Source organism: Trachurus trachurus, assembly GCF_905171665.1.
Source record: "Trachurus trachurus genome assembly, chromosome: 9".
NCBI classification, from domain to species: Eukaryota; Metazoa; Chordata; class Actinopteri; order Carangiformes; family Carangidae; genus Trachurus; species Trachurus trachurus.
Window position 1 is genome coordinate 15,831,352 of NC_139895.1, and position 23,593 is coordinate 15,854,944.

Here is a 23,593-nt window from a genome sequence, read left to right on the forward strand (position 1 = left end):
ACAGACCAGACTCCTACCCATCATCCAGCTCTTCATCACATACAGAAACCTTCATTTTTCTCTAGTCTAGTTTTCTATTTTTTTGTTTGTTTGATGTAATCCATGCCAAATGAGTAGTGTCCAGAGATGTCTGCACTATACCTGATGGTTTGAACCCAGTCAGCTGGACCACCTATGAAAATCAAAAACAAACATTCAGTCACATTCAATCAATGTGGTAAATGACAACACATTGTGCACCGACAATGTGGACATGCCACCTACTTGGTTTCCTGATGCTGGTTTCAATGAGAAACTCACAAAACTCTCCTTTCTGAAACTCTCTGCAAGACAAAAACGTACCCAATTGTATATAAAGCTGTTGTTTGGGACCAATACATTTGTTTATGCAAGGACACAAATATGAAGCAAATATAGACAAGAAACACAAAGCACAATACAAAGACAACCCAGAGACACAAATCAAACAATATGAATGACAAAAGAACATTATGAGAATTCACAGAGAGAAATCTTTCGGTTCTCTCTTTAATTTCTTGATTTAATCAAACAGTGCTGTGTCTGTACAGCTGACTGCTGCCGAACCCAATGAAAACTAAATAAGAGAATAACTGTTAGAAAGACTGTTACGCGGCAACAACCTTAACTCATTAAAATCACACAGGTTTTTTTTTCCCACCACCTTCCTACCATTTTTGATGACCAGGGATGTGGAGGTTGAACTGGGGGGTCCAGAGGTGTCACTGGTCTCGGGGCTGGATGGGGTTGGTGGACTGCGGCACCAGGATGTCATCGGAGCCCTTTGGGATGGCAGGAAGCTGGTTGGCTGGGAACAGTTCTGAAAATACATCACAGGTCAATGAGTTGTTACTACCCTACAAAACAGATTCGGTAAAACACACATGTATAAAGAGGGAATTTATTTTACTGATCAATGCTGAGTTTTTTACTCACTCACCGTGAAAGATAAGGCCTTTCTCTTTTCTTTGATCCTCTTTATGGCATTCCTCACCTAAATGGGAAACAGTGTTTACACCCACTGATTGGCAGCCTCACAAAGATACATTCTGATATTCTGCCAGAGCGGTGACAGGCTACGCCACTCACAATGGACTGAATGCCTTCTTACCTCACTGTTGTAAACAGCATACACCAAGAAGATGTACAGGCCCTGCAGAGAGGAGAGGGACACATAAGAAAGCAAATGTGAAAGACGTGCGGGAGAATAAACTCCATTTATGTGGCTTTTATTGGCAATATAGATCTTCATCAAATCCATTCAGTGCTCCATTCTGTCGCCTCAGTCAAATATCTCTTTTCTGTTGACCATCAAATAGAGAATTGCTAAATACCTCCTCCTCATGCTCTCAATCTGTGTGGGTTTCTACTCCCTTCTGGCACAAACTTCAGTTGGATTCATCAGGGCGTGGCATTCAGATCTCATCTTGGATTCATGCTTCACTGCAGTGGTGCAGGCTCGTACAGTTCTCAAAGTTATAGTTGGGGTTATTTAATGTGGAGTTGTGTGTGAGGTACTTATCTATAGTCAGTGTGTTACATGCAGTAACTTCAGATCAGCTCTGGGTGTTGACAAGCAGCAGAAGCTGAATGATGAGCTGCCGTGGATGGACGAGGCAGATCAATTATATACTATAGCCACTTTAAACATGGCCATGGGAAAAACTTATATTGAAGTGTTATTTTAAATATTTTCACCACTTTATTTGCTGTCAAACAGATCTTTCCTTTGGAACTTCCGTTTGTGGGCAGTCAAACTTCTGCATATTACTTCACAAAACAGTTGTCTGAGTTAAGTGTAGGTATGCTTGTGCATAGGGAAAAGTAGTTTTAATACATTGTGCAGATGTCCCTGTCCGTGCAGCTCATCACTCTGCCTCTGTGCCGGTCCTCCTGTTGTCTCTCTGAACTAGGAACTAAATCCCGATCTGAATCTACTGTTGGAGTGACCCGAAATAAACAAAGTTACAGGAGCCCTGAAAGCTGGTTTTGAAGCTTAGCTTCTGAATACAAGCTTGTGTGCATTCCTCTGTGGACTAAAGCTTTGATACTTCCACAGCACTAGAACCAATACCTGACATGTGGACATCTACCGTCATACTGTAACGAGACCCTTAAAGTCAGAATGACTTTGTAGTATCAAACTCAACCAGTCTTTCAAAATATATCAGATAAAAGATCTGCTCTTGCACAGCACTTGTCTTGTCCTTATCTTTATTTATCACTCAAAGTGCTTTACACTACAAACCACATTCACACATTCACAGCGCCCCTCATGTAGTGCTTCTACACTTCTACATACACGCATTGTTGGAACAGCCATCAAGCGTAATTTAAGAGTGGACACAAAGGCCAGAGGAGGACGGCAACTAGAGGACAGCCCATATAGTTGGCCACATACACAACATCCTTCCACAAAAAGTCATATGTGCATTTTAGGATCGTTATCCCCAGCTTGATCATATCTTCAGCCTAACAGAGGATAATTGTCATTGTTTGTTTGATGTTCGTTCAAAATGCTATTTTCAGTTACACACTACATACTAACGGTACAAAACGTTGACAGTGTTGACAATCAGGATATGAAAGACCAAGAGGGGAGCTGCTGATTGGGCAGAAGAGCAGATAAACTGATGGGTTCTTGCTGCTGTTGTTCGCTCTCTCTGCTGTTTGGGAGCAGATAGATGATAAAGGCAGTGATGTGAGTGGAGGTGAAGCTGGAGTAGATACTGTGTTCTGATTGTGTTTGGGCGATTGTGTTAACAATCAGAGTAAGTGTAATCACAGTCAGATACAGGGACCGTTATTGAAGGACACAATAATCCAACAGTGACTCCCTCTGAGTTTCACTGTTTGGATGTCTAGACAAGCTCTCTGGGCTACAGACAAACTTCCTGTGCTTAACGTGCCACCACAGTGATTGTTGATCAACTGTTGTGTCTTTCTCTGGAAAAACAACTTTGCTGAAGTTGCAGCTGCAAGGAAGCTTAACAAATTCCATTGAAATATTTGAAATTAGTAAATGCGTGACTTTTACTTTGCAAGCATTTTAACATGACTTCAGATCAATACACTGAGAAATAAAACCCAGAAAGTGTCAGTTTTCTACTCTCTTTTTCCTTCCCCCATCTCCATCTCATATGTTTTTATGTTTATGCCTCAGGTGCAACAGCCAGTCCTTCTCCTCCTACTCTCGTGGACACATCTCAGAAATGCCTTGATTCAAATTAGGCACAGATATTAATTTGGACTGAAGGATGAACTGATTAGAATTTGATCTTTTTTACAAATCATATAAGGTACGCCTTGAAGGCATTCAATTCAATGACCCTTTGCCTCCTTTACAGAAAACATTAACATCCAAATTTGTAATGTAATGTATTTTGTACACAGTCCCATATGAAGTAAATCAACAAATAAATGACACAGTTGCCAGCTTTGAATCCATTCGACAGAGCTGTGACTTTATGCAAAAGGACATTAGTGTTTTCATCCCAACATACTGTATATATTTCCATTCCATGATCTCTTAAGCTCTCTGGAGGAGTTTTTGAGGCTGTAAATCGTGCGCACAGCAGCTTATTATGACCCAGATTATGATGATTTGTTGGCGACTGCAGTAATTCACGTGCAAAAGGAGAAGTGTAATGAAGCTGGTGTTAGGAAGAGGATGGATGCAGAACTTTTAGGAATAACTTTATGACAAAGTTAACCATTGTGTCATTATTGTCATTACTTGAACTTTGATCTTTTTCTAAACTTAACCAAGCAGTGACTGTTTGTATAACTTCATAACTACTGTGATGAAGGTAGGTATAATAACCAAGGTTTGGTGTAAATGCTGCTGTAGGGACTATTTCAGAAGATCTGTGTGGTTCTTCAGGTTGGAGGAGTTGTTGACAGACTGTAGCCTCGCCCAGGTAAACCATCAGCACCTGCCACTGGCTGATACAGAAACTGTCTGCCACGTTTCTGTATCAGTCAGTGGCAGGTGGAGGTCCGATCTGGAGGCCGATAACATCAGCACCAACATCGTAGCTGGGGGCTTCAGCCCTGCCTCAGCCAACTGGACCTCCACTCTATTTTCATAAGGCATATACTCTGAGACTGTGGCCCATTAAAAAAAAGACTTTACTTGTGTGTGTTTAAAAAAAGAAATCAGCCCTGGCCCTGCATCATCCCTCTACCTCCATGAGGAAGAACTCCTACTGTGGTGTTATCTGCCCTCAGTCAGACACCGACAGTAAATCTAAATTAACTAGCCGCTCTCTGGGGGTCACTCAGAGGCTAGCTCATTTTGATTAACTAAAGACTGCAGAGGAGCATGGGAGAGAAGTGGACTGAAAGACAGAGAGAGGAGACGTACGGAACAAGTGCAAGACATAAAAATAACAGAGCCAGTGTATGGAAAAGTGGGCAGAGAGAGAAGAGAGAGGGAGAGAGGAAGTAAGCACTGTGTGTTATCAGGGGAGGAATGCTGAAGGTCACTGTGGTATGACCCGTTGTTCAAAGAACAGACACACTTAAAGGTGCGTGAATATACAGTCACAGCTATATAGCACAAATTGCAGATGAGCAGATAAAGACATCACACACTGTGACACACATGAGTGTTCATACTCATGCAAATACTCCATCAGTAGCTGCACAGGTCTGGGAAACATGCTTGTTCAACTCACTAATGGCTTATAGATTTAATATGAATCATTTCCTCCTGTCTGGTTTGCCCAGCTAATCCTGCCAACCAAATTATCACACGGACACAGAAATACATAAATGAATCAAAGCAGAAATGTAGAAGTATAGAAATAAATAAAAGCAGAAGTGTTAAAATAAATAAATAAATACAGAAATTGCATTTTTCATTAACAAAAATCATTTATTCAGGCATTTAATTATTTATTTCTGCATTCATTTATTTATCATTAAACAATTTTCGTCCTTCATATATAAAACTCATTAGGTAGAACTTCAATAACTCTTGTGAAATATTGTCATGGTCCCATGGGGGCAGTAGCTTACGCAAACCATACTCGGGCAATCTAGGTATTATTGATGTTGCTACATTCTACTGGCACGACATTAAGTGCTTATCAAATGAATAAAAAATAAATGATATAATAATAAAATAAAAATCCAGTGCAGTACATTTATCTAGAAGAGAAAGAGAGAGATGTAGTAAAGGGCTAAAGGGCCACAGGTCGTATCTGAAGCCAGACTGCTGCAGTCAGAAGCCTTTATGGATGTGCTCTACAAGCTGACATGAGGGTAACTTGGGCTCACTGCAGCTCTTTGACTTATGACTTTATTCTCTAACGTGTCAGCAGACTGACCATCGCAGCACAAAATCATATGCACCTCGAATGAATCTTATGTGATGTGTGTGTGTTTGATGTTTTTCCTTTTACCATGAAGTTTACGATTTTTATGTACATGCTCTTTTTTCAAGACCGAACACATGCTGAAAAATGTGCAGCAGCGCCTGTCGCCACAAAATCTACTGATGTAACTGAAACACTGGCAGCAACTGATTCAAACTAATGGGCCAGGCCGAAAGCCAGTATACCAGAGCAAGAGCAAACTAACTCAGTTAAAGAACTGTAAACATACAGTAAATTGGACTCTAATAATCCAGAATGTGAAAACGTTATTACTAGATTTGAATATGAGAATGAGGTTGTTTATTTACCTGGAAGGAATTGAGAACAATGAAGACATAGGCGACCACAACAGACAGATGGACCAGGACTCCACACAGCCAGGTCAGTCCCAGCACCGGCAGCAGGATGAGAACTGGACGAGTCACAGCCCTGCATCACACACACATATATAGAACAGTTATACATGAATCAGAAATGTTAATTGCTGGCGCATGAATACAATACATATTCTACAATACATATGCACAAGAAATACATTGAAGAGACCAGCGAAACCAAACTTCACACAGTGCTGTGGCACCATTTGATTTGTGAGTACTACGCAGGAGTATAGGCAGACAGAAGGACCCAGCAAAGTGGAGTTTTCAAGGTATTTTGATGACATTTTCTTCTCGAATATTTCCTCCTTGAATCCACATCAAACATCACTGCACAGCTATAGATTTTACGCCTACCACAGTCATACTCCTGTTCCTTTGCAATCATCCTTTCAATGATCCTGGTGCTTATACGGCCAATAACCATTTCATGGGGCAAGGCAGAAAAGGTTGCCTTTGTTCAAACCACCATTGTTGTCACACTGCTGCACCTGGGTAGAGAGATTGAGTTTTCAGACTGCACTGTGTCTGCAAGGACAAAGCCAGCACTCAAAATAAAAGGGAAGAGAAGGCTCTTCCCTTTTATTTTTGAAAGTCGTTTTCCCTCTAATCTCCTGAATTCACATAACACTCTTGAGCTGGCAGAGACATCTACTTTCAGGCCGTTTATGAGGGAATGAAGAGACGTGGTGAGAGGGGGAATGGCGTTGTGGAATTTTCATAAGACAAAATGTGTGAATAGAAATTTTGGATGGAGGAGAGAGCTGCTGCATGTTTGGTTGAAGGACTTTTTACCTGAATATGAAGAGACCCTCGCGTCTCCTCAGCCATAAGATATATTAGTAACACCTACCTATTTCTAGTGTACTGACCTGTGTATTAACCTCTGAAAGTGCACATTAGCACTGACAGAAAAATGTCCCTAGTGTGCAGACGTCTTATAATTCACTTACTTGTAATACTCACAATTGATGCTAAGTACGACATGAGGGAGACTTGGAAGACTTTATGTGACGCGTGTATCATCAGGTTGTCATTCAGTGCATTAATAGGCTGGTTAATCTAAATTTCTCACTTCTTTCCTAAGGTATCTCATTACAGATGGTTTTCGGATTTATTTGTCCAGGTTTTGAGATTTCGGACCCCTACCAAAATGCCATGGAAGTGAATGAGCTTTCATTTGTATGTTAAATTTTTTTTTTTTTTTTTTTTACATCAGCATCTCTTCCCAGAGTAATTGTTCCTACTGTTCAGGACGCTTCACATCAATGGTTTGATGGACTCAATAGAAACTAGTGCCTCACAGTGAAGGTCTGCCCTCTGTCAAGAGTAATGTGGTCTTTGGGAATGTGGGTGAACTGAGCCGTTAACGTCGGTGCATACAGTAATTTAAAATGTTCTGCCAGAAATAATCACGCGGCATCCGTGGCAACGCTCCTCGAAATCTCACAAGCTTGCATTTAGGTATACTGTAGCACAATTACTAGAAATATGTGTGTGTACTATCAGCCCGTAACCATAGCAACGTAAACAGGCCTGACACATTGAAAAGGCAAATAATGTTATGCTTGCTGCTCAGCCTCTGACTGGCTGGCATAGTATGTATGTAAAGGAAACAGAGGAAACAAGGCTGTCAGTGTTCAAAGGACGACGCTGTGATAATCTACATTTTCTTATTGTCAACAAATCTTAAGAGAAAAACAAATCCAACAATGAGTGTTTTTGTTTTGCACTGGACAACATGTTCCTGCATCAGTTTGCTGCTAAAAATAGTTATCACCACCATAGGAGCAATACAATGCACAAATATTATGCACGATATAATGTCAAAATATTAAGATAAGATGGATTCAACATATTGAAGTATTGTTGGATCATAGAGGTTGTTGTCTTCATCAGCTTTTCCCTGTTGCTTCCTTCAGTATCAGTTGTTCAGGAGTTGCTGTACCCGTACAGACCTGAAAGATGCGTGCTCCACTTCAAGAGAGAAATTGGCAATGCAGATGGTAAACTGAAGTCAGATTAAATGTAAGGGTCCTAATATATTTAATTAACAATTACAGATATCCACATATGCATACAGCTGTGTATTCATCATGTAGGATTTTGAACGTGCCTAATCTGTTGTTAATTAAGTTGTATTTATGTATTTATCAGTATTCTTTTTAATATTACTGCTGGATGTTTCTCATCAACCAATTACTGTTGGTCTTTCAAGCACGTCAGCCAGTCTCACTTTTATCTCAGGAGTTTCACTTTTCCTTTTTGTGTCAGCAGCAAAATTATGTTTCTCTGATTCTGTTCGAGGACACAGAACATTTTAGAACAGCTGCTATTGCTTGCTTGGCCCAGTAACTTCAGATCCAGATCTTTTCGTCTGGTTCAAATAGCCTTTATTACTTTTATACAGAGTTGAAAAACACAAAAGTGTTTAAAAAAAACGGCATATGGCTTAAAAATAGATAAAAGTCAACTCTGAACTTCTAAGAGACACATAACACTGACATAAAACTATATATGCATGTTTCAGTTGGCAAATAAGAGAAAGTAGTACAAACTGCACTGTCCAACTTTTTAAAGAAATAACTGGAGCTTTTCAAAACATGAGATTCAGCTGGTATGAACTGGTTTGACAGGGCAGAACTGCTTTCAACAAGCCACAAAACAAAGATGAAAGATGCGCCTCAATCATTTAAAGTTAGAATCTGAACTCAGCACTTCTGGACGGGTCCTACAACACAGAAAGATATCTGAATTTACTGAACAGCAGAACCCGGATGTGCCCTACACACACACACACACACACACACACACACACACACACACACACACACACACACACACACACACACACACACACACACACACACACACACACACACACACACACACACACACACACACACACACACACACACACACACACACACACACACACACACACACACACACACACACACACACACACACACACACACACACACACACACACACACACACACACACACACACACACACACACACACACACACACACACACAGTTGTGTTGGGACCAGGTGTTAAGCTGATAAGCCCAGACAACTCCCACAGCAGACTCCCGGACATAAACTCCCATTCTCTCACACTGCCTGTATTGACTATTGCTGGCTCCACCAAGAAAGGATCAACAAGTGTGTATGTGTGAGTGAGCAGGAGAGAGGGAGGGAGAGAGGGAGAGAGGGAGAGAGGGAAAGAGGGAGAGAGAGAGGGAGAGAGTGAGCGTGGGCATACAAGAGAAAAAAGACTCATGAAAGAGAGAACAAAAAAAGCAGGAGGAGTGAGAGACAGAGAGAGAGAAAATGGCAGAGAGAGGCAAAGAAGCCATTGTATCTCACCAGGTGAGGTCAAAGGTCTGCATCTTTGATGCCGAGCTTGGACTGAGCATCTTAGCACGGCGACGAGCACTGGAAACGGTCACCATGACAACCCGACACAGCACAACTGCATTGACCTGCAGGCAGAGGACAACAGCATCAACATGGCCTCCAGCAAACAGGAGACGTGCCACTGCAGATCCACTTAGCCTCCAGCTCACATGTAGAGGAGGGAAAGTTTAGCCTCCTGCTCAGGCTGCGGGAAATCAGTTTTCAGTGATGTGCATTACTTCTTTTTTTTACTTGCTCTCTGCCTCTTCCGCTAAACCAGGACCAAGTCAAATACAGAGAAAATATGGATAGGGAAATGCTAAAGCTCATCTTCATCTCGAGACTTGCTCCTATGTTTTTACTGAAGTCTAGAACTATGTCCCTCATTTAGTCATCCCATTGAAATCCACTGTGTTCACTGAATCCTTGAGGTGTTATAAAGATGTTAAATGAGTTTCTTTCATGATAAAACATTTGTAAAATCATTGTCAGATATTTTTCCCTCATCTTCTTCTCTGCCTTTTGCTACATCACTTGCTAACTCGACTGAAGGTGGATGAGTTGGTGAGGATCAAAACAATGTGAGTGCTCGAGCAGGTGCAGACGCAGCTGTTTGTGCCGGATTCAAACAAAAAAGAGACCCTGCTTATCAAATTGTCACCATATGAATTATCATACTATGGTTATTATTGTCCCATTCTTTACCTTGACCTCCTTTAAACGTTTGAAAATAAACTAATGTAAAAGATTATGACAAGTCAACACAGACTGCATACCGCCAAGACAAATATAACAGGTCCCACAAAGGCCCAGATGGTGTCGGTCTTCACATTGAGCCAGCAGTGGTCCTCTGCCTTGTACTTGTCCACTGATATTGCCAGCGTTACACTGACTATCAGAACAGGCAGTCCTGAAAAACAATCCAGAAACAAAAGATGAAGTGTGGACATAGTATGTTTTAAAATATTCATGCAGAGGTGACAGTATTAAACAGTATTTAGTCTGCTGTGTTCACTCTGTCTATTTAGTCTGAAGGGGAACAACGGGAGCTGTGAGGAACATCTGAGTGTCTGTGCTGCGGATTCACACACTGTTCTCAGCGTGTGACACACACACTCACACTCACACTCAAACATGGGTTTGGGAAGGTGAACAGTAGCAGCTGCAGGGTTTTTTTAACTGGGTTAAGGTTGCAGGGAGGCAGAACATCACCGCACATATATACACAACAGCTAATATATTTGCCAATAACTTGTGTGAACAAGCAAGAACAAGTGTCAGAATCTCAAGCTCCACTAGCAACCCCAAGAGGCTCTGGTGTTCATTGCACTCCTCATTGTAAAAGGGCAAACAATGTACAATTTACATGATTAAAGACAGAACATGTATCAGAACAGGAACCAAGAGTTATAAAATGGTAGTGGTGTTCCTTCAGAATTGACACATTTTAACATGTCTGGGCAGAGGTTAAGATGCTTTGAATGTAATTAAGTCGTGACAAAGATTCCTGAATAGCCTAAGAATTCACATTTCACTGCATTATCTAAACTGCAGACCACCAGCAGGCACTGACTGTCATGATGTCAGGAAGACTGTGGACTCAAACGTCAGACAGAAGTTTGAATTTGAAATAAAAAAACTGTCTGATGCTGTAATAAAGCATGGGGAAGATACTGAAATATATAATTGACAAAATATCAATGTCAACTGTGATCAATTATTCTGTTGAATTAAGAATGGCATTATGCATTAAGAAATATATACATATATATATATACTGTATAGCTCTATAGAAAGTGTGGATCATGGAAATACTGATTAACTGGTTAGGATGCTGTCAATCACACATAATAACAAAAAAAAAATATTAATAATAAATTGAGTAAAAAAGGAAATACATTATTACATTATTTTCACCTGTAAATTGGTGTAGCTATGAAAAATTAGACCCGATTTTTAAACATTGCTAAATAGAAAGTACTGTGTGATATGTGACTAAATAACATTAATTCCTTCTCAAAAATCAAATCGTTAAAAGAAGACACTGTAGAGAAATAAACATTAAGATTCAGTGTGTCTAATCTAGTCTAATCTAATCTAGTACAGCTGACTGTTCTCCTAGTAAAAGTCAGCTTCACTCTCAGTATATTTTACAACTGAGGTCATCATCTTTTGCTAAACACATAAGTGTAAATGTGAGATTATTGATGTGTCCTTCAACCACACTGTGCTGTAGCACCGTTATACTTCCTCCTCTTCTCTCTTTGACAGTCGACTGAAAACTTTTTCTCCTGTGTTTACTGTTGCTCTTTATGACTGAAAGGAAATTGCTGTGTTGAACATTTGTTTTTATGTAAATGACACACCAACAGTTTGATGTTTAAAAAAACACACACACTGAATAGATGCAGAGAGTAAAATGTGACACATTCTGTTAGGATGGATAATCCACTAACCAAACAACTCCACTCAAAGTAAAAGCTGATTCTGACAATTATTAAATAAGATAATTAGGAAGAAAAGCCTGATTCCTGTATGTTTTACATGGAGGCAAATTTGGTAAATATGTTTTCAACAAAAGCTGATGCCAAGGTCAATTATCATGATGTAAAAAGAATGTGTGTGTTGCGTACATTTTGAACCAAGGTAAAGACGTTGTGTGATGTACTGTAAGTTTTGATGTAACTCAACCACAAATAATTGAGCTTACCCCAGCCGATGACATAGTAGAGCTTCATCCTACGGTCCTCACTGATGTTGACGGACACCACTTTGCTCCAGAGAAGAAGGCCTTCGACCAGCATCCAGGAGAAGGAGGCCATGAAGAAGAGGTGGAGAAGTGCTGTCACCATGAAGCACGCTGCCTGCAGGTTTGGAAACATAAAACAAGGATATTAGCAAGCCAAGCAATACAAACTATCCAATGGCAGTGGTAGGGTTGGACTACGTAATAAGCAGCTCTCAGTGTCTGCACTCCTGACTTCTTTAGCTTGTTAATGAGATGATTAGCTGGTAAATTAATGAGCTTTGGGCTACCCTTCAAGCAAGACACCAAGATGTCCAGGAGGTAACAGGACTGAATGGTTACCAGCCACCAAACCATCATACACCAAAGTCTTGGCTCCACATAGCCTCCTCCTCTGTCCAGTTTTTGACTTCGCTAGAAATTTGGTGGGGTCAGGCACTGCCAAGATGACGACAGCAGAGCAGCTCACTCTGAGCTTCAAAACCATTATTAACAGTGTATGGTGGAAAGAGGGTGAAAATCTGTGTTGGGCTGAGAGGACCAGTCACCACACTAATATTTCTCTGCAGACTCATTGCTATGAGCAAAACACAGACATTTAATCAATTAGTGATATAAAACCATTGATTAAAAGGTTCTATACCCAACACATGACACCGGAGTGAAATGATGTTTCTCGCATAAATCATCTCAAGGTCAGTTTCCATTCAGTTGACAATAGCTTTCCTCATAATTTGTGAAGATTGTATGAATATTAAATACAATAACCTTCTCCCTCATTCTGTAGCTGCATGGACTGTGGTCAATTCATTATTGTTGCTGAAATATGCAATACATATACATACTGTATACTTCAGGAATCTTATTCTGCCTTCTGCATTCACATTTATTTTCTCTGGGAAATGCATGCTCTAGGTATTATCATTGTTCACGTTATTGTTGTTATTGGTATAATTGACCCTATTGTTAATATTATTATTGTTGTTATTATAGATTAGTGGTTATGCACCTGAAATCTACAAATGTGTCTACAAATGTGTGAAATCTCACCTCATTGACAGAAGCCCAATCACTGCACATCAACAGCAGCTCAGCGATGGCCAGAGAAATGATCAGGTTCTTGTGGACGGTGGTGCAGTCCGATTTTGGGACACTGCACAATTAAGGAAGGACAAACACTTGCATAAGTGTGAGCACACAGCCTGAATATATGAGTGAGGATCTCACAGTAGTGTTGACAGTTTTTCAAAAAATGTTTCACAAATGCAGTGCTATTCACATTTCTACAGAGCACAATGTTCTGTTTTTTTTCCCCATTTATTGAAGTGAATCTGGCAGAGTTTTATGAAATGCTTTTCACCCTCTGCGCTTTACAGCGTGCACTCTGACGCTTGTGACTCACCCCACAGCGATGAAGAGGATGAAGGTGAAGAGGAGGCCACACAGAGACACTCCACAGCCGATGAACGTCAGCACCTGCAGAGCATTTTCGCTCTCTGGACTCCACTGACACACACACACACACACACACACATGCACACAGAGCGTGAGCTGTAAATAGCAGCATAGGCCGTAAATGAAAGCCTACACAAAAAACACAGTGATAATTTGAATGTTACCTGGGCTTCATAAACTTGCAGCAATAATGCAAAATTGGTGGTGTGGTTGCAGTGGCACACGGTGTATCCATATTCTTTGGACACCACCTCACAGCCTCTGGTATTCCACCACCCACCAGCCTCCGGACTAAGCAGACACAAACAACGCATACTCACATATCTGCATATACACAGGAATGCCGAGAATGAAAATATTTTCCCATCTAAAAGTTTTGCAGCATTTATCACATTTTTGTGATGAAACAGGTGAGATAACTGTGGCATTACAGAGGAATCTGAGATCTCCACACTGGCTGTGCTTTTTCAAAAATATTCATTGGTACATACGTGAGATCAAAATCCCAGAAGGCACACACTGGATCATACACAGTACCGATGGGAATCTGCAGGACATATAGAATACATGATGAAAATGGATATCATATTAACAAATAAGTGGTGGGGACAGCAATGGGAGTTTAAAAGAGCTAACCTGTACTCTGTGCTGGAGCTGGAAGCGAACTGCTGTGCTGACTGGCTGGTCGTCTCCCAGCGCAGTGGTGGATATGACTGAGGAGCCCAGGACTGTGCCCACATACCTGGTTATGTACAGATTCATTTTTATTGTACAGATTTATCTTTGAACAAAGAAAAAAGCTCACGCACATCCAAAGTGTAGCCAGGAGCTGAGTCCAGGGAGGTAAGCGACAAATAGAAGGGGACTGTATGCTCCCAAAGTATACAAAAATGTATTAGAGGACTACATAAAAAAGAGACAATGACAACATTTCGAGCGTTAAGCTCTCAGATTTATCTTTACCATGACAATGGACATATGGGGAAAACTGCAAACCTACATATAGACTAAGCTTTGCTCCAAAAAATAAAGAAAACACATTTTTGACATGTTTCTTACCACAGTGACATAATATGTGTTGCATTACTCGAAGGCTTCGAAATATTTTTTTTCTAAAAACAGTCCTTTGATCTGTTCAAACTTAGCAAAAGTTCTATTAACCTTCTGTCAAAGGGGAATTATTGTAGTAGGTTCACACCGTCTTTTATGAGATTTTACAGTTTTAGCTTATGTGAGCATTTGCGAACAGGTTAGCAAAAAGTCAGTTTCACACCCAAGACGCGAAGACATTGAGCAAGTTATTCAAGATAGTTTTGATAATGAATAAATAGTATGAAGTCTGAAAAAAAAAAACTTTTCATTTATCAAACCAATATGAGACATACATACTAGAGTTTGTCATTTGGGTGTATTTTTTGAAGATGTGCCCTCAAGTTCGCTTTTTGTTTACATCCTATGCAAGGCTAACTGTATCTTACATAAAGTTGCAGTATGCAGCCTGATTATAATTTTGCAGACTTCATCCCTAAAATTCCAAAATCCAAAGAGGTCCTTTTATATTTTTAGATTGTTTAGTTTGCGGCAGAGTTTGGTTGTGAATATAATAATCACCAAGATTTGTTGTTGAATCATTAATTTGTCTTAGCCTGAACTATCTTTTTATTTTCCATCAGTGGCAGTTGTGTGAATCCTGTTAATGCAGCACATTCAGCAGCCCAGGCTGGTGAGATAAAAGCTGTGGAAGTGCTGCTTTGTTTTCTCCAAATTTCTTATTCATTTGTACAATCAATTGTTGTTTTTTTTAAGAGAAGTTGTTAATCACCCACTTTACAACAAAGCTAAATTAACAACAGCTAGATGCAATATGGATGAGAAAATTGCAACGTTTATGTGGTTGTTTTGTGCATTTATAGCACATGTTTTTAAATGGAAGTAGTTTTCTTCATGTCAGCTCTTATGGTGTATATGAATGCGTTTTCATCTTCCATGACACTCAGCTATCTCCACCACCGCAGGTAAACATGTGTAGGCATGATTATTATGTTAGTGCTTATGTCAGTTACCGGAGCCCACAAGTCCTTTACTGACTGTAATGCAATATCTGGAGTGAAAAGATATCTCATGACATGGATGAAAAAAGAATGAAAATCCCCTAAACATCAATTTACCTCTGGGTGCCGTCTGTGACCGTAGGAGCCATACTTATGTTCTCCTCAGAGCTGAAACGGGGACGCAGAGAGCCGTACCACGTGTTGACCAACGTGAGCTTCTTGAATCCTGAACATTCAACAAAACAAAGAGATGGAGCTTTCTTCAGTTTGCACCAGACAGTTAAATAAAACAGTACCAAGGGAAATGTAGTTCATTTAGGATCATGTATTGTTTAAGCTGAATAGTTGTTGCAAAACCCAACAATGCGCCTCCATCTCCACTTCACTGCGAGACCTTGGAGTGTAAGTAGGTGAATGCATGCTGCATTCACACGTCTGTCGTTAGTACATTGTAAACTGCATTCATTGGCAAGACTTAGGTTAATAAAATGTGTCTTCTCTCTGCAAACACTCAGCAATGTGATAGACTAGTCTGAATGAGCGTCTGCTGTGTCCGTGTAAGTAGAGGAAGGTGATTGTGTCTTGCAGCAATTTCCTACCGTTGTTATGGAGATCCTGTATCTTCTGATGTGGGACTGAAATACAGTCTAGGTTGGTGTGTTCCTCTGTGTCAGGCCCACAGAAGCCCAGGCCTCTGGATCCTTCCTGTAGGGTGTGCTGCTGCACCTCCAGTTCTTCAGAAGGAACAACAGCAGAGAACACAGTGTACTGTTCATTTTTTCTGAATAAAGTTCCTTAAATGCACTAAAGCAATAACTTTTGCTTCATGATGTCTCAATAAAAAACAAAAAGATGACATTGGGAGACCTTATGGATTAGCACGGGGTTGAGAGAGTTGCTGTCCTCACCATCATTAACAATCCTAATTAACAGCTGACTGGGTTCTCTCAACAAACATACTGGTACCTAGACAGTATTTAAACCCTGGAATACAGCTATTGCTCCTACCATGCAATCTGAGGATGAAGACTGGGGAGCTTGGAAAAGTAGTAAGGGGAAACAGAACTGCTGCCTTGGAGATTTTGATGCTCACAATCCCTTTATGCAGCAATGAATGGAAAAATATTCATGGTGCAGAAAATATGCTGCATTGATATTTGGTTGTGATTGGTGGTTTGTATAATAAATCTCTGAAATTTTGGTTTTCAATTTGAGTATGTTTCTATAACCTTAAAGAATAACAGCTATTTTTAGATCACTAGTTACTATGTAATAATGTTTCCCGTGCAGGCCCATCCACTGGTGGGAAACCACAGACAGAAATCTCTGTCTGATTGACCTTGGTACTGTATACGTTTCCTCACCAACCCTATGTAAGAGGGAAAACTAGCATACAGTACCTAACAAAGCGTCATGTTATCCAAGCAGCTATAATTATAAAAGGCTGCTGAGAGAAACAGTCATTTGGTTGCAACACGGTCTATATTTCTGGATTTATTCGTTCTTGAGAAACCAAATCCTGCAAGGGTGGCGAGTGGATAGCGTGGGCAGGGCTTCAGGGGATGGCTAAGAGCAGTGACAGCTTTGTAGGGACATCAGAAAGTGACAGAAGTCCTGATGGCTGGTTTTAAAGTCTCTTAAAAAAGGCTGTGTGCATTTCTCTGTGGACTGAGGCTTTAATACTTTCACTAATATTTTATTTAATTAAAATAGAATCTACTCTATGCTGTTTTTGTTCAGCAGTTGATCATTTTGTCTTCATGTTTAGGTATTTTCACCTGTTAGTTACAACCATAATGATTCAGAATAGAGGCTGCTGTAAAACAGACACATTTAAACTAGGAAATGCATTGTGTCAGAGGGCCCTCTGACTGGAGTGTAAGGCAAATGTGTGTGTGTGTGTGTGTGTGTGAGAGAGAGAGAGTGTGAGTGTGTGAGAGAGAGGGAGAGAGAAAGACTCACTTATATTAGGGCTGTAAATGGTCAGGTGATCAGTGTCTGCCATTAGGCGAGGGCTCAGGCTGGTCACCATCCGGTCAATACTCTTGACCACGTCCATGGGGCCATTCACCACCTAAAACACACAAAGTGGAGGCGTCTCAGCAGCAATGTTCACCCAAACTGCCCCAGTTGAGCATGACCGTCAAAGCTAAAGAGGTACATTTCAAAATGACTATTCATATGTTGCATGAGAAATCGCTTTCAGTGCCATAAACTGTTTGCCACACAGAGTCCACATTCAGTTTGGCTGGAGTGGGAGTGGGCCTATAATGCATGGTACAATCGTGGATTTTTGCCATTGTCTGCTTTGAAACCCCTCAATCTGAATTCAATACGTCCATCCGAGAGCTGAGCCTTGGAAACAGAGTCGGGAGCACAGCCAGCGAGGTAGGTTTGTGGATGAGTACAGCCACAGTTTGTCAGAGTGCTGCTCATCCATTGAGTCTGGGCTGAGGTGGCCTTGGAGCACTGAGAGGCTTGGGGGTAGGGTGGGAGGGTGGGGAGGGGGAGTCTACCACAAGGCACAACTCCATACACATCCACTCTACACATATTGACATTGCAGAGGCAGAGGTGACAAAAATATAAAGATTGTGTTGTATGATTTGGGCAGAACACAAAGTTTCAACAGTCCACTGGATCAGAGCAGGTTCTGCTCAGAAAATGAACAATTAATCTATAACTCAATCAACAGGCAGGTACCATGTTTTCAGCTCTGTTCTGTGATTCTTGTGGTGACAACGATCCATGTGCTAATGATGAGCTCCAATAAAACCTTATCTATGGAGACACACTGCCCTCTAGTGCTTGGGGGCTGACATAGCATCTATCTATCTATCTATCTATCTATCTATCTATCTATCTATCTATCTATCTATCTATCTATCTATCTATCTATCTATCTATCTATCTATCTATCTATCTATCTATCTATCTATCTATCTATCTATCTATCTATCTATCTATCTATCTATCTATCTATGACCCTGCTTCTATCCATCTATTTTATTGATCATAACCCTGCTTCTTGATCCCCTGACCATAACATATTATAGATTAAATCTTTATTTGGGCTGCACTTTTAATCAAACAGACACATTCAATATCCAAATCACAGGAGCTGAAATTTCTTTTCAAAGAGGTAAAATGTGTCACACCATTGCTGTGTATTGTTAGCACCATAAGCATTGTGTTACAACAGAGATGACCTGGTCTACAAATCAAATTCTCCATTGGTAAATGGACATGTTTGTTTTATACAAGACCAAGACAAATAACATAATTGTTATTTTTATGTTTTATTTTTCCCTGTGAAAATAAAAGATGGGGAAAAAAACAGTCAGTCCAACTGAGCAATATGATGTTTTTTGCATATCAGCCCTGGTATTAAAATAAAAAAATGTTGAAAATGTGAATGAAAATATTGAATAATAGACAATTACTTAATATTTTAATTCATATTCTCAACATTTTCTTATTTTAAGATGAATGCAGAGCAGGGAATCTATCTGGGTTTATCAGGGTTGTTTGCATCGCTGGCACTGGGAGCCACCCCACTTCTCATTCAGCAATCAAGGTGAAGAATTAAAAGATTTAGAGTAATTTCCATGTGGCATCTGCTGTGAGAACTTGTACCTCAGTAATTCTTTTTAATTGGGCCTCACAAGCTTCCTCTAAAATAGACTTCTTCTTTTTTTTTATCACAATTACAGTGTCAAGGCTGAAAAAATACATTGAGTTACAGTTTTTCTCCATTGGTTTGGCTCATTTCTTGAAACAGAAATTACATTCTCAAAATAACATGGACAAACCTCCAAACCACTTGGCAACTGTTCACAACAGAATTGAATTTGTCATTCATTTCATCAAATTGCAAATGTCTTAGTACATCTATGCAAATGATTAAGTCCAGTTAGCTTACAGTTAGCACAATTCCCAAGTAAATAGATCTTGTTGATCTCTAAACTGATTGTTGATTTCTCATTCTAATGGTTGTTCTCTCCAAAACATGTCAGCATCATTACATTGTATAAGTCATCACATGCACAATAATCTGTTCAACTGCCAAAATTAGTCAAGGACATAATACCGCATGTATACCATATATTTATTTACAGCACTGTATGGCTGCATATAATATGCCTTGTGTTTTGTTTATGTGTTTATATCACAGTATATTATGCTGTATACAGTTTCTTTTTACCCTGATGTATAGAAGTTACGTTATGTGTATGAATAAAAATAGTTACAATTTCCTTGGCAGTATGAGTGCAATGTGTGATCTCAAACCTTTTCTTTCAGTTTATACACAATTGTATTATTATTGTATCGCTAAACAAAAAAAAACTAGTACAGTAACCATTGTCAATGAAGGACTGGGCTCAGACTGAGAGGTGGACATGAGGGACATTTCAATGGTCCTCTGCCATAGTGACAAAACATCTAAACATTTTGACTTGCAGTGCTATTTTGGCGGCACTGACTATTTATATGAGAAAGGAATTTAGTTTTGATACGAGTGAACTGTTTTGGGAGAGATATGTGCTTTTGCAAGTGAGCTATCGTGTTGTGCTGAACTGTAAGACTGTTTTGCCAAGAGATCTTAAAGTTTTGAGAATGTAATTTCAGTTTCAAGAAATGAGCCAAACCAATGGAGAAAAACTGTAAATGCCAGGATAAACGTGTCTTTGAGTCTAAATGACCTGCCACATCTGAGGTTGATACTATCACAAAAAATGAAAAACTCTGTATGCATCCAGTGTCTGAAATGTGCACACAGAGCAGCCACATACCTCTCTAATGGCCAACCACTTGGCAGCGCTGTCTTCACTGATAATGCTGTCGGCCACGCTGACAAAGTGCTGGCTGAGCTCTTGGACGCTCTCCTGGCTCTGGTTGGTGGCATCAGCTGACGGCTGTGAGGGGACATCAGCAGCCAGAGACAGCAGCTGGATGAGGGACACCATGTCTGCTGGCTGCAGTCCCTCCTGCTGGGTGTCCTCCAAGGCCTGAACGGAGACGTCCAGCAGGGCGGACGCTTGGGAGAGGCTGGTCAGTGCTGATGGCTGCTCACCCAGCACGGCCTGAGAGGGGCAGAGATACTAGGGTCAACTAAAACTATTTTTTTTGTACGGCCGTCCTCCATCTCTTCTGTGATGAATATTTTATTACATTTGAACTGAAGACATATAGAAAGTGTAAAGACGTGAATTCCTGACGGATGTGGAATAAAGAAGGGATGTGGAGATTCATGGCTCATCTACCTGGGTTTTGTTGGAAATCTTCATCAGATGGTTCATGAAGGCAGTAGGCTGAGACCTCTGAGAATCACTCATCTGCTTCATCTTTAGGTAACGCTCTGTGCCAAAGACAATGTGACATCAGGGGAAATGACTGTGTCAGCAGCATGCATGTGTGTGTGTGTTTGTATGGCATCACTTTAAACGAGCTGCACCAACATACTCCATCCAGACTTTATGATTATTATCAACAATTAAACCAGACAAGCCTGTTGCTGTGGACAGTGTGTGAGTCTCACCTCTGCTGCTCCTGCAGATGAACTGCAGTGGATCAGAGCAGTCAGCCTGTCTGAACTGTGGGCGCTGATCAGACCAGCTCTGCAGACTCCTGCAGCCCTGCAGCTCCATCTGCTGGTGCGCTGCTGCCCACACATCCACGTAATGCAATCCACACACATGTGAAGCGACACACAAGATGAGTCAATTTGTTTACATCATGCGCTGTAGACAACAAAACAGATGTCCACTCCAACAAACATATGTTTCCATGGATACTAGATACAGTGAGATAAGCTGTGGGCCATGTTTGCTCACATATAGGAAAATTAAGTGTTGCAAATAGTCTATTTTAAGTTCTTCTTTGTTCTGAATCATTGATGGACTGACAATCCTCACTCATCGTTGGCTGAAGGACTTCTTTTCTCTCTGCTTTCTGAGTAGATGTGTGAAGGTTGATTTGCAGTGGTGTTATCATGTCAGAGTTTTCAGAGCTGACTGATACCAAGCTCACATTTTTGTCTGATCTGAGTTTCACATTTTAGGTACAAAATGACAGTTTTTGGATGTTGACATCTGATGATTCTATTGGTTCTATCTGGCATAAAAGATGACAACCATTGGTCCAATGAAAGGTATGAACAGTGACATGAAGGTCAAACTGTAAGTGAGCACATCTGAAACATTACTAATCCCCCAGTCTGGGGAAAACTGAGTACAAAACTACAAACAAAATCTGAATCGGGAAGAGATTGGATGTGGTTAACTGTCATGATGTGATGATGATAGTTTGAGCAAATTTTTGTTTGCCTTCCAAATATCTTTGGCTAACCTGCGGCGTGTTTACACCCTGTCTGTAGCATCTTTGTGTTACAATGTATGAAAAGTGCCATATAAATAAAGTTGATTTGATCTTCAGTGTGTTCATAAATCCCATCTTTTTTGAAGATCCCTTTGTTGAAGCCTTTTGGGAAAAGTGTGAAAGGGATCACTGAAATGGCACTGAGCATGCACAGAGGGTGATCTTACCTGGGCAAAACAGCTGCGCCTGCACCTCTTTCACCACTGGGTGGCGGCTCAGCTGGTCGAGGTTCCAGCTGAAAAGCGCTTCCTGGGTCACAGGTGAACATGCGTTGAGGGCACTGACATGCCTCGTTTCCAGAGACGTACTCCAAACGTTCAGGTCGGTGATGGTTCCAAAAAACGGCTCTGTAAAATTCCCTCCGAAAGAATCTTGGTCCTGACCCAGAATAAATATCCCGTCTCCATGGATATCCCTGGAAGTGTCTGTGCTTGAGCCTGTGTCCTTCTTGTCCCCGTCCACGTAGATAGCCCAGTGACCACTGCTGCTGCGCCACGTGACGCAGATGTGATGCCACGCTCCATCGTTGGGGAAGGACGCCTTGTACGGCAGGTGTTTCCCATGGATGATGAGCGCCAGCAGGATGCGTTCCCGCATGTCCGCTTGGCCTCGCAGCTGGAACTCGTTGGTGAAGACGGGTGCAGCGTAGGAGAAGATGGTGGACACCTCATTCCACTCTGTGTCCCACTGCACTCGAACACACACACTGACAGACGACAGCGCAGGGAAGGACATGTTGACGCGAGCAAAACCCTCACGGGAGTCCTTTGGGAAGTTTAGAGCTGAGAACTGAACATCTACATGAGAACAGAAGAACAAATCGGTGATTAAATCGCACATTTCACATAGTTTTGTATTCCTTCACTTTCTTTATAATATGAGGTGCTGGTTGTACTCACACTGCTTTGCCAGGGCCACAGGGTTGGAGGCTCCTTTGCTGGGATCACTGACCCAGATTGGTGACTGAAGACCAGTCTGCTGAAGCAGTTCGAAGGCCCCCTCCTGGTCCTCTGACTGGTCCAGGTCGGCGAGGGAGCTGAACTGGCCTCTGCAAAAACTGTCAGCCCTGGAAAAGGCCAGAGAGTCATTGACCAGCTGGAAGGCCGAGTGAGACGTTAGATGGACCAGACTGGATTGTCCTGGGTGTCAGACGCACAAAAAAAGCAGAACATCATGAATTAAAATACAATAAAGCATCAATCGTATCATGATTCTTAAAATGGATTAAGTTACGGTTCATGGAGGCCAGTGTTACGAACTGGAACGACTGGCCACTAAATGGTCACCAGAGAGTGTCTCACCATGTGAGCCCCCCACCATCTCCGGCCCAGCATGTGTTGGCTCACTCTCACATACCACCTACAAGAAAGCAGTGACATTTACTTTATTATTACAAGAGCTGTGCAGCACATTTAACACTAGCAGCATCCAAAAGCTGAGGTTTAGTAGAAAATAGTTGTGTAACATATGATGATTTTGAGAAGATAAACAGTCAACAAACAGGAAGATGATAAAGTTGTTACCATAAATGAAAGGAATATGAGTCCAGCACACAGGGCTCCAGTCATTTCTGAGTCAGTGTCGTCCAGCTGATATAAGCCACTCAAACTACAGGAAATAATACTTCCACTAGATCCCGATGTACTTCTTGTTAGTAAAAGATCTGTACTGCCGTCCTCAATAGGTTATTTCCAGTGTGTGTCCGGACTCCTGGTTGCTCTCTACTCAGTTGTACAATTTTCATTTTCCTCCAAAGCAGCAGAAAAGTCCCTTCATGTCATC

General features: G+C 41.0%; 1 protein-coding gene across 1 annotated transcript; it reads right to left on the reverse strand.

Annotated features, from left to right (window-relative positions):
* Window positions 1-61: 61 nt before the first annotated feature.
* Window positions 62-23,379, reverse strand: adgrd2 (adhesion G protein-coupled receptor D2; the record flags this gene model as incomplete). The annotated part of the gene is made up of 24 exons (XM_083978551.1): window positions 62-172; window positions 265-323; window positions 691-838; window positions 959-1,012; window positions 1,130-1,171; window positions 5,708-5,828; window positions 9,152-9,267; window positions 9,958-10,091; window positions 11,892-12,045; window positions 12,978-13,080; window positions 13,330-13,433; window positions 13,547-13,673; window positions 13,874-13,929; window positions 14,019-14,124; window positions 15,551-15,659; window positions 16,033-16,167; window positions 17,396-17,507; window positions 20,227-20,517; window positions 20,698-20,792; window positions 20,973-21,095; window positions 21,979-22,608; window positions 22,711-22,950; window positions 23,113-23,170; window positions 23,335-23,379. 24 exons carry the CDS (start codon window positions 23,377-23,379, stop codon window positions 62-64), a joined length of 3,273 nt encoding a protein of 1,090 aa, XP_083834677.1.
* Between the last annotated feature and the right edge of the window lie 214 nt (window positions 23,380-23,593).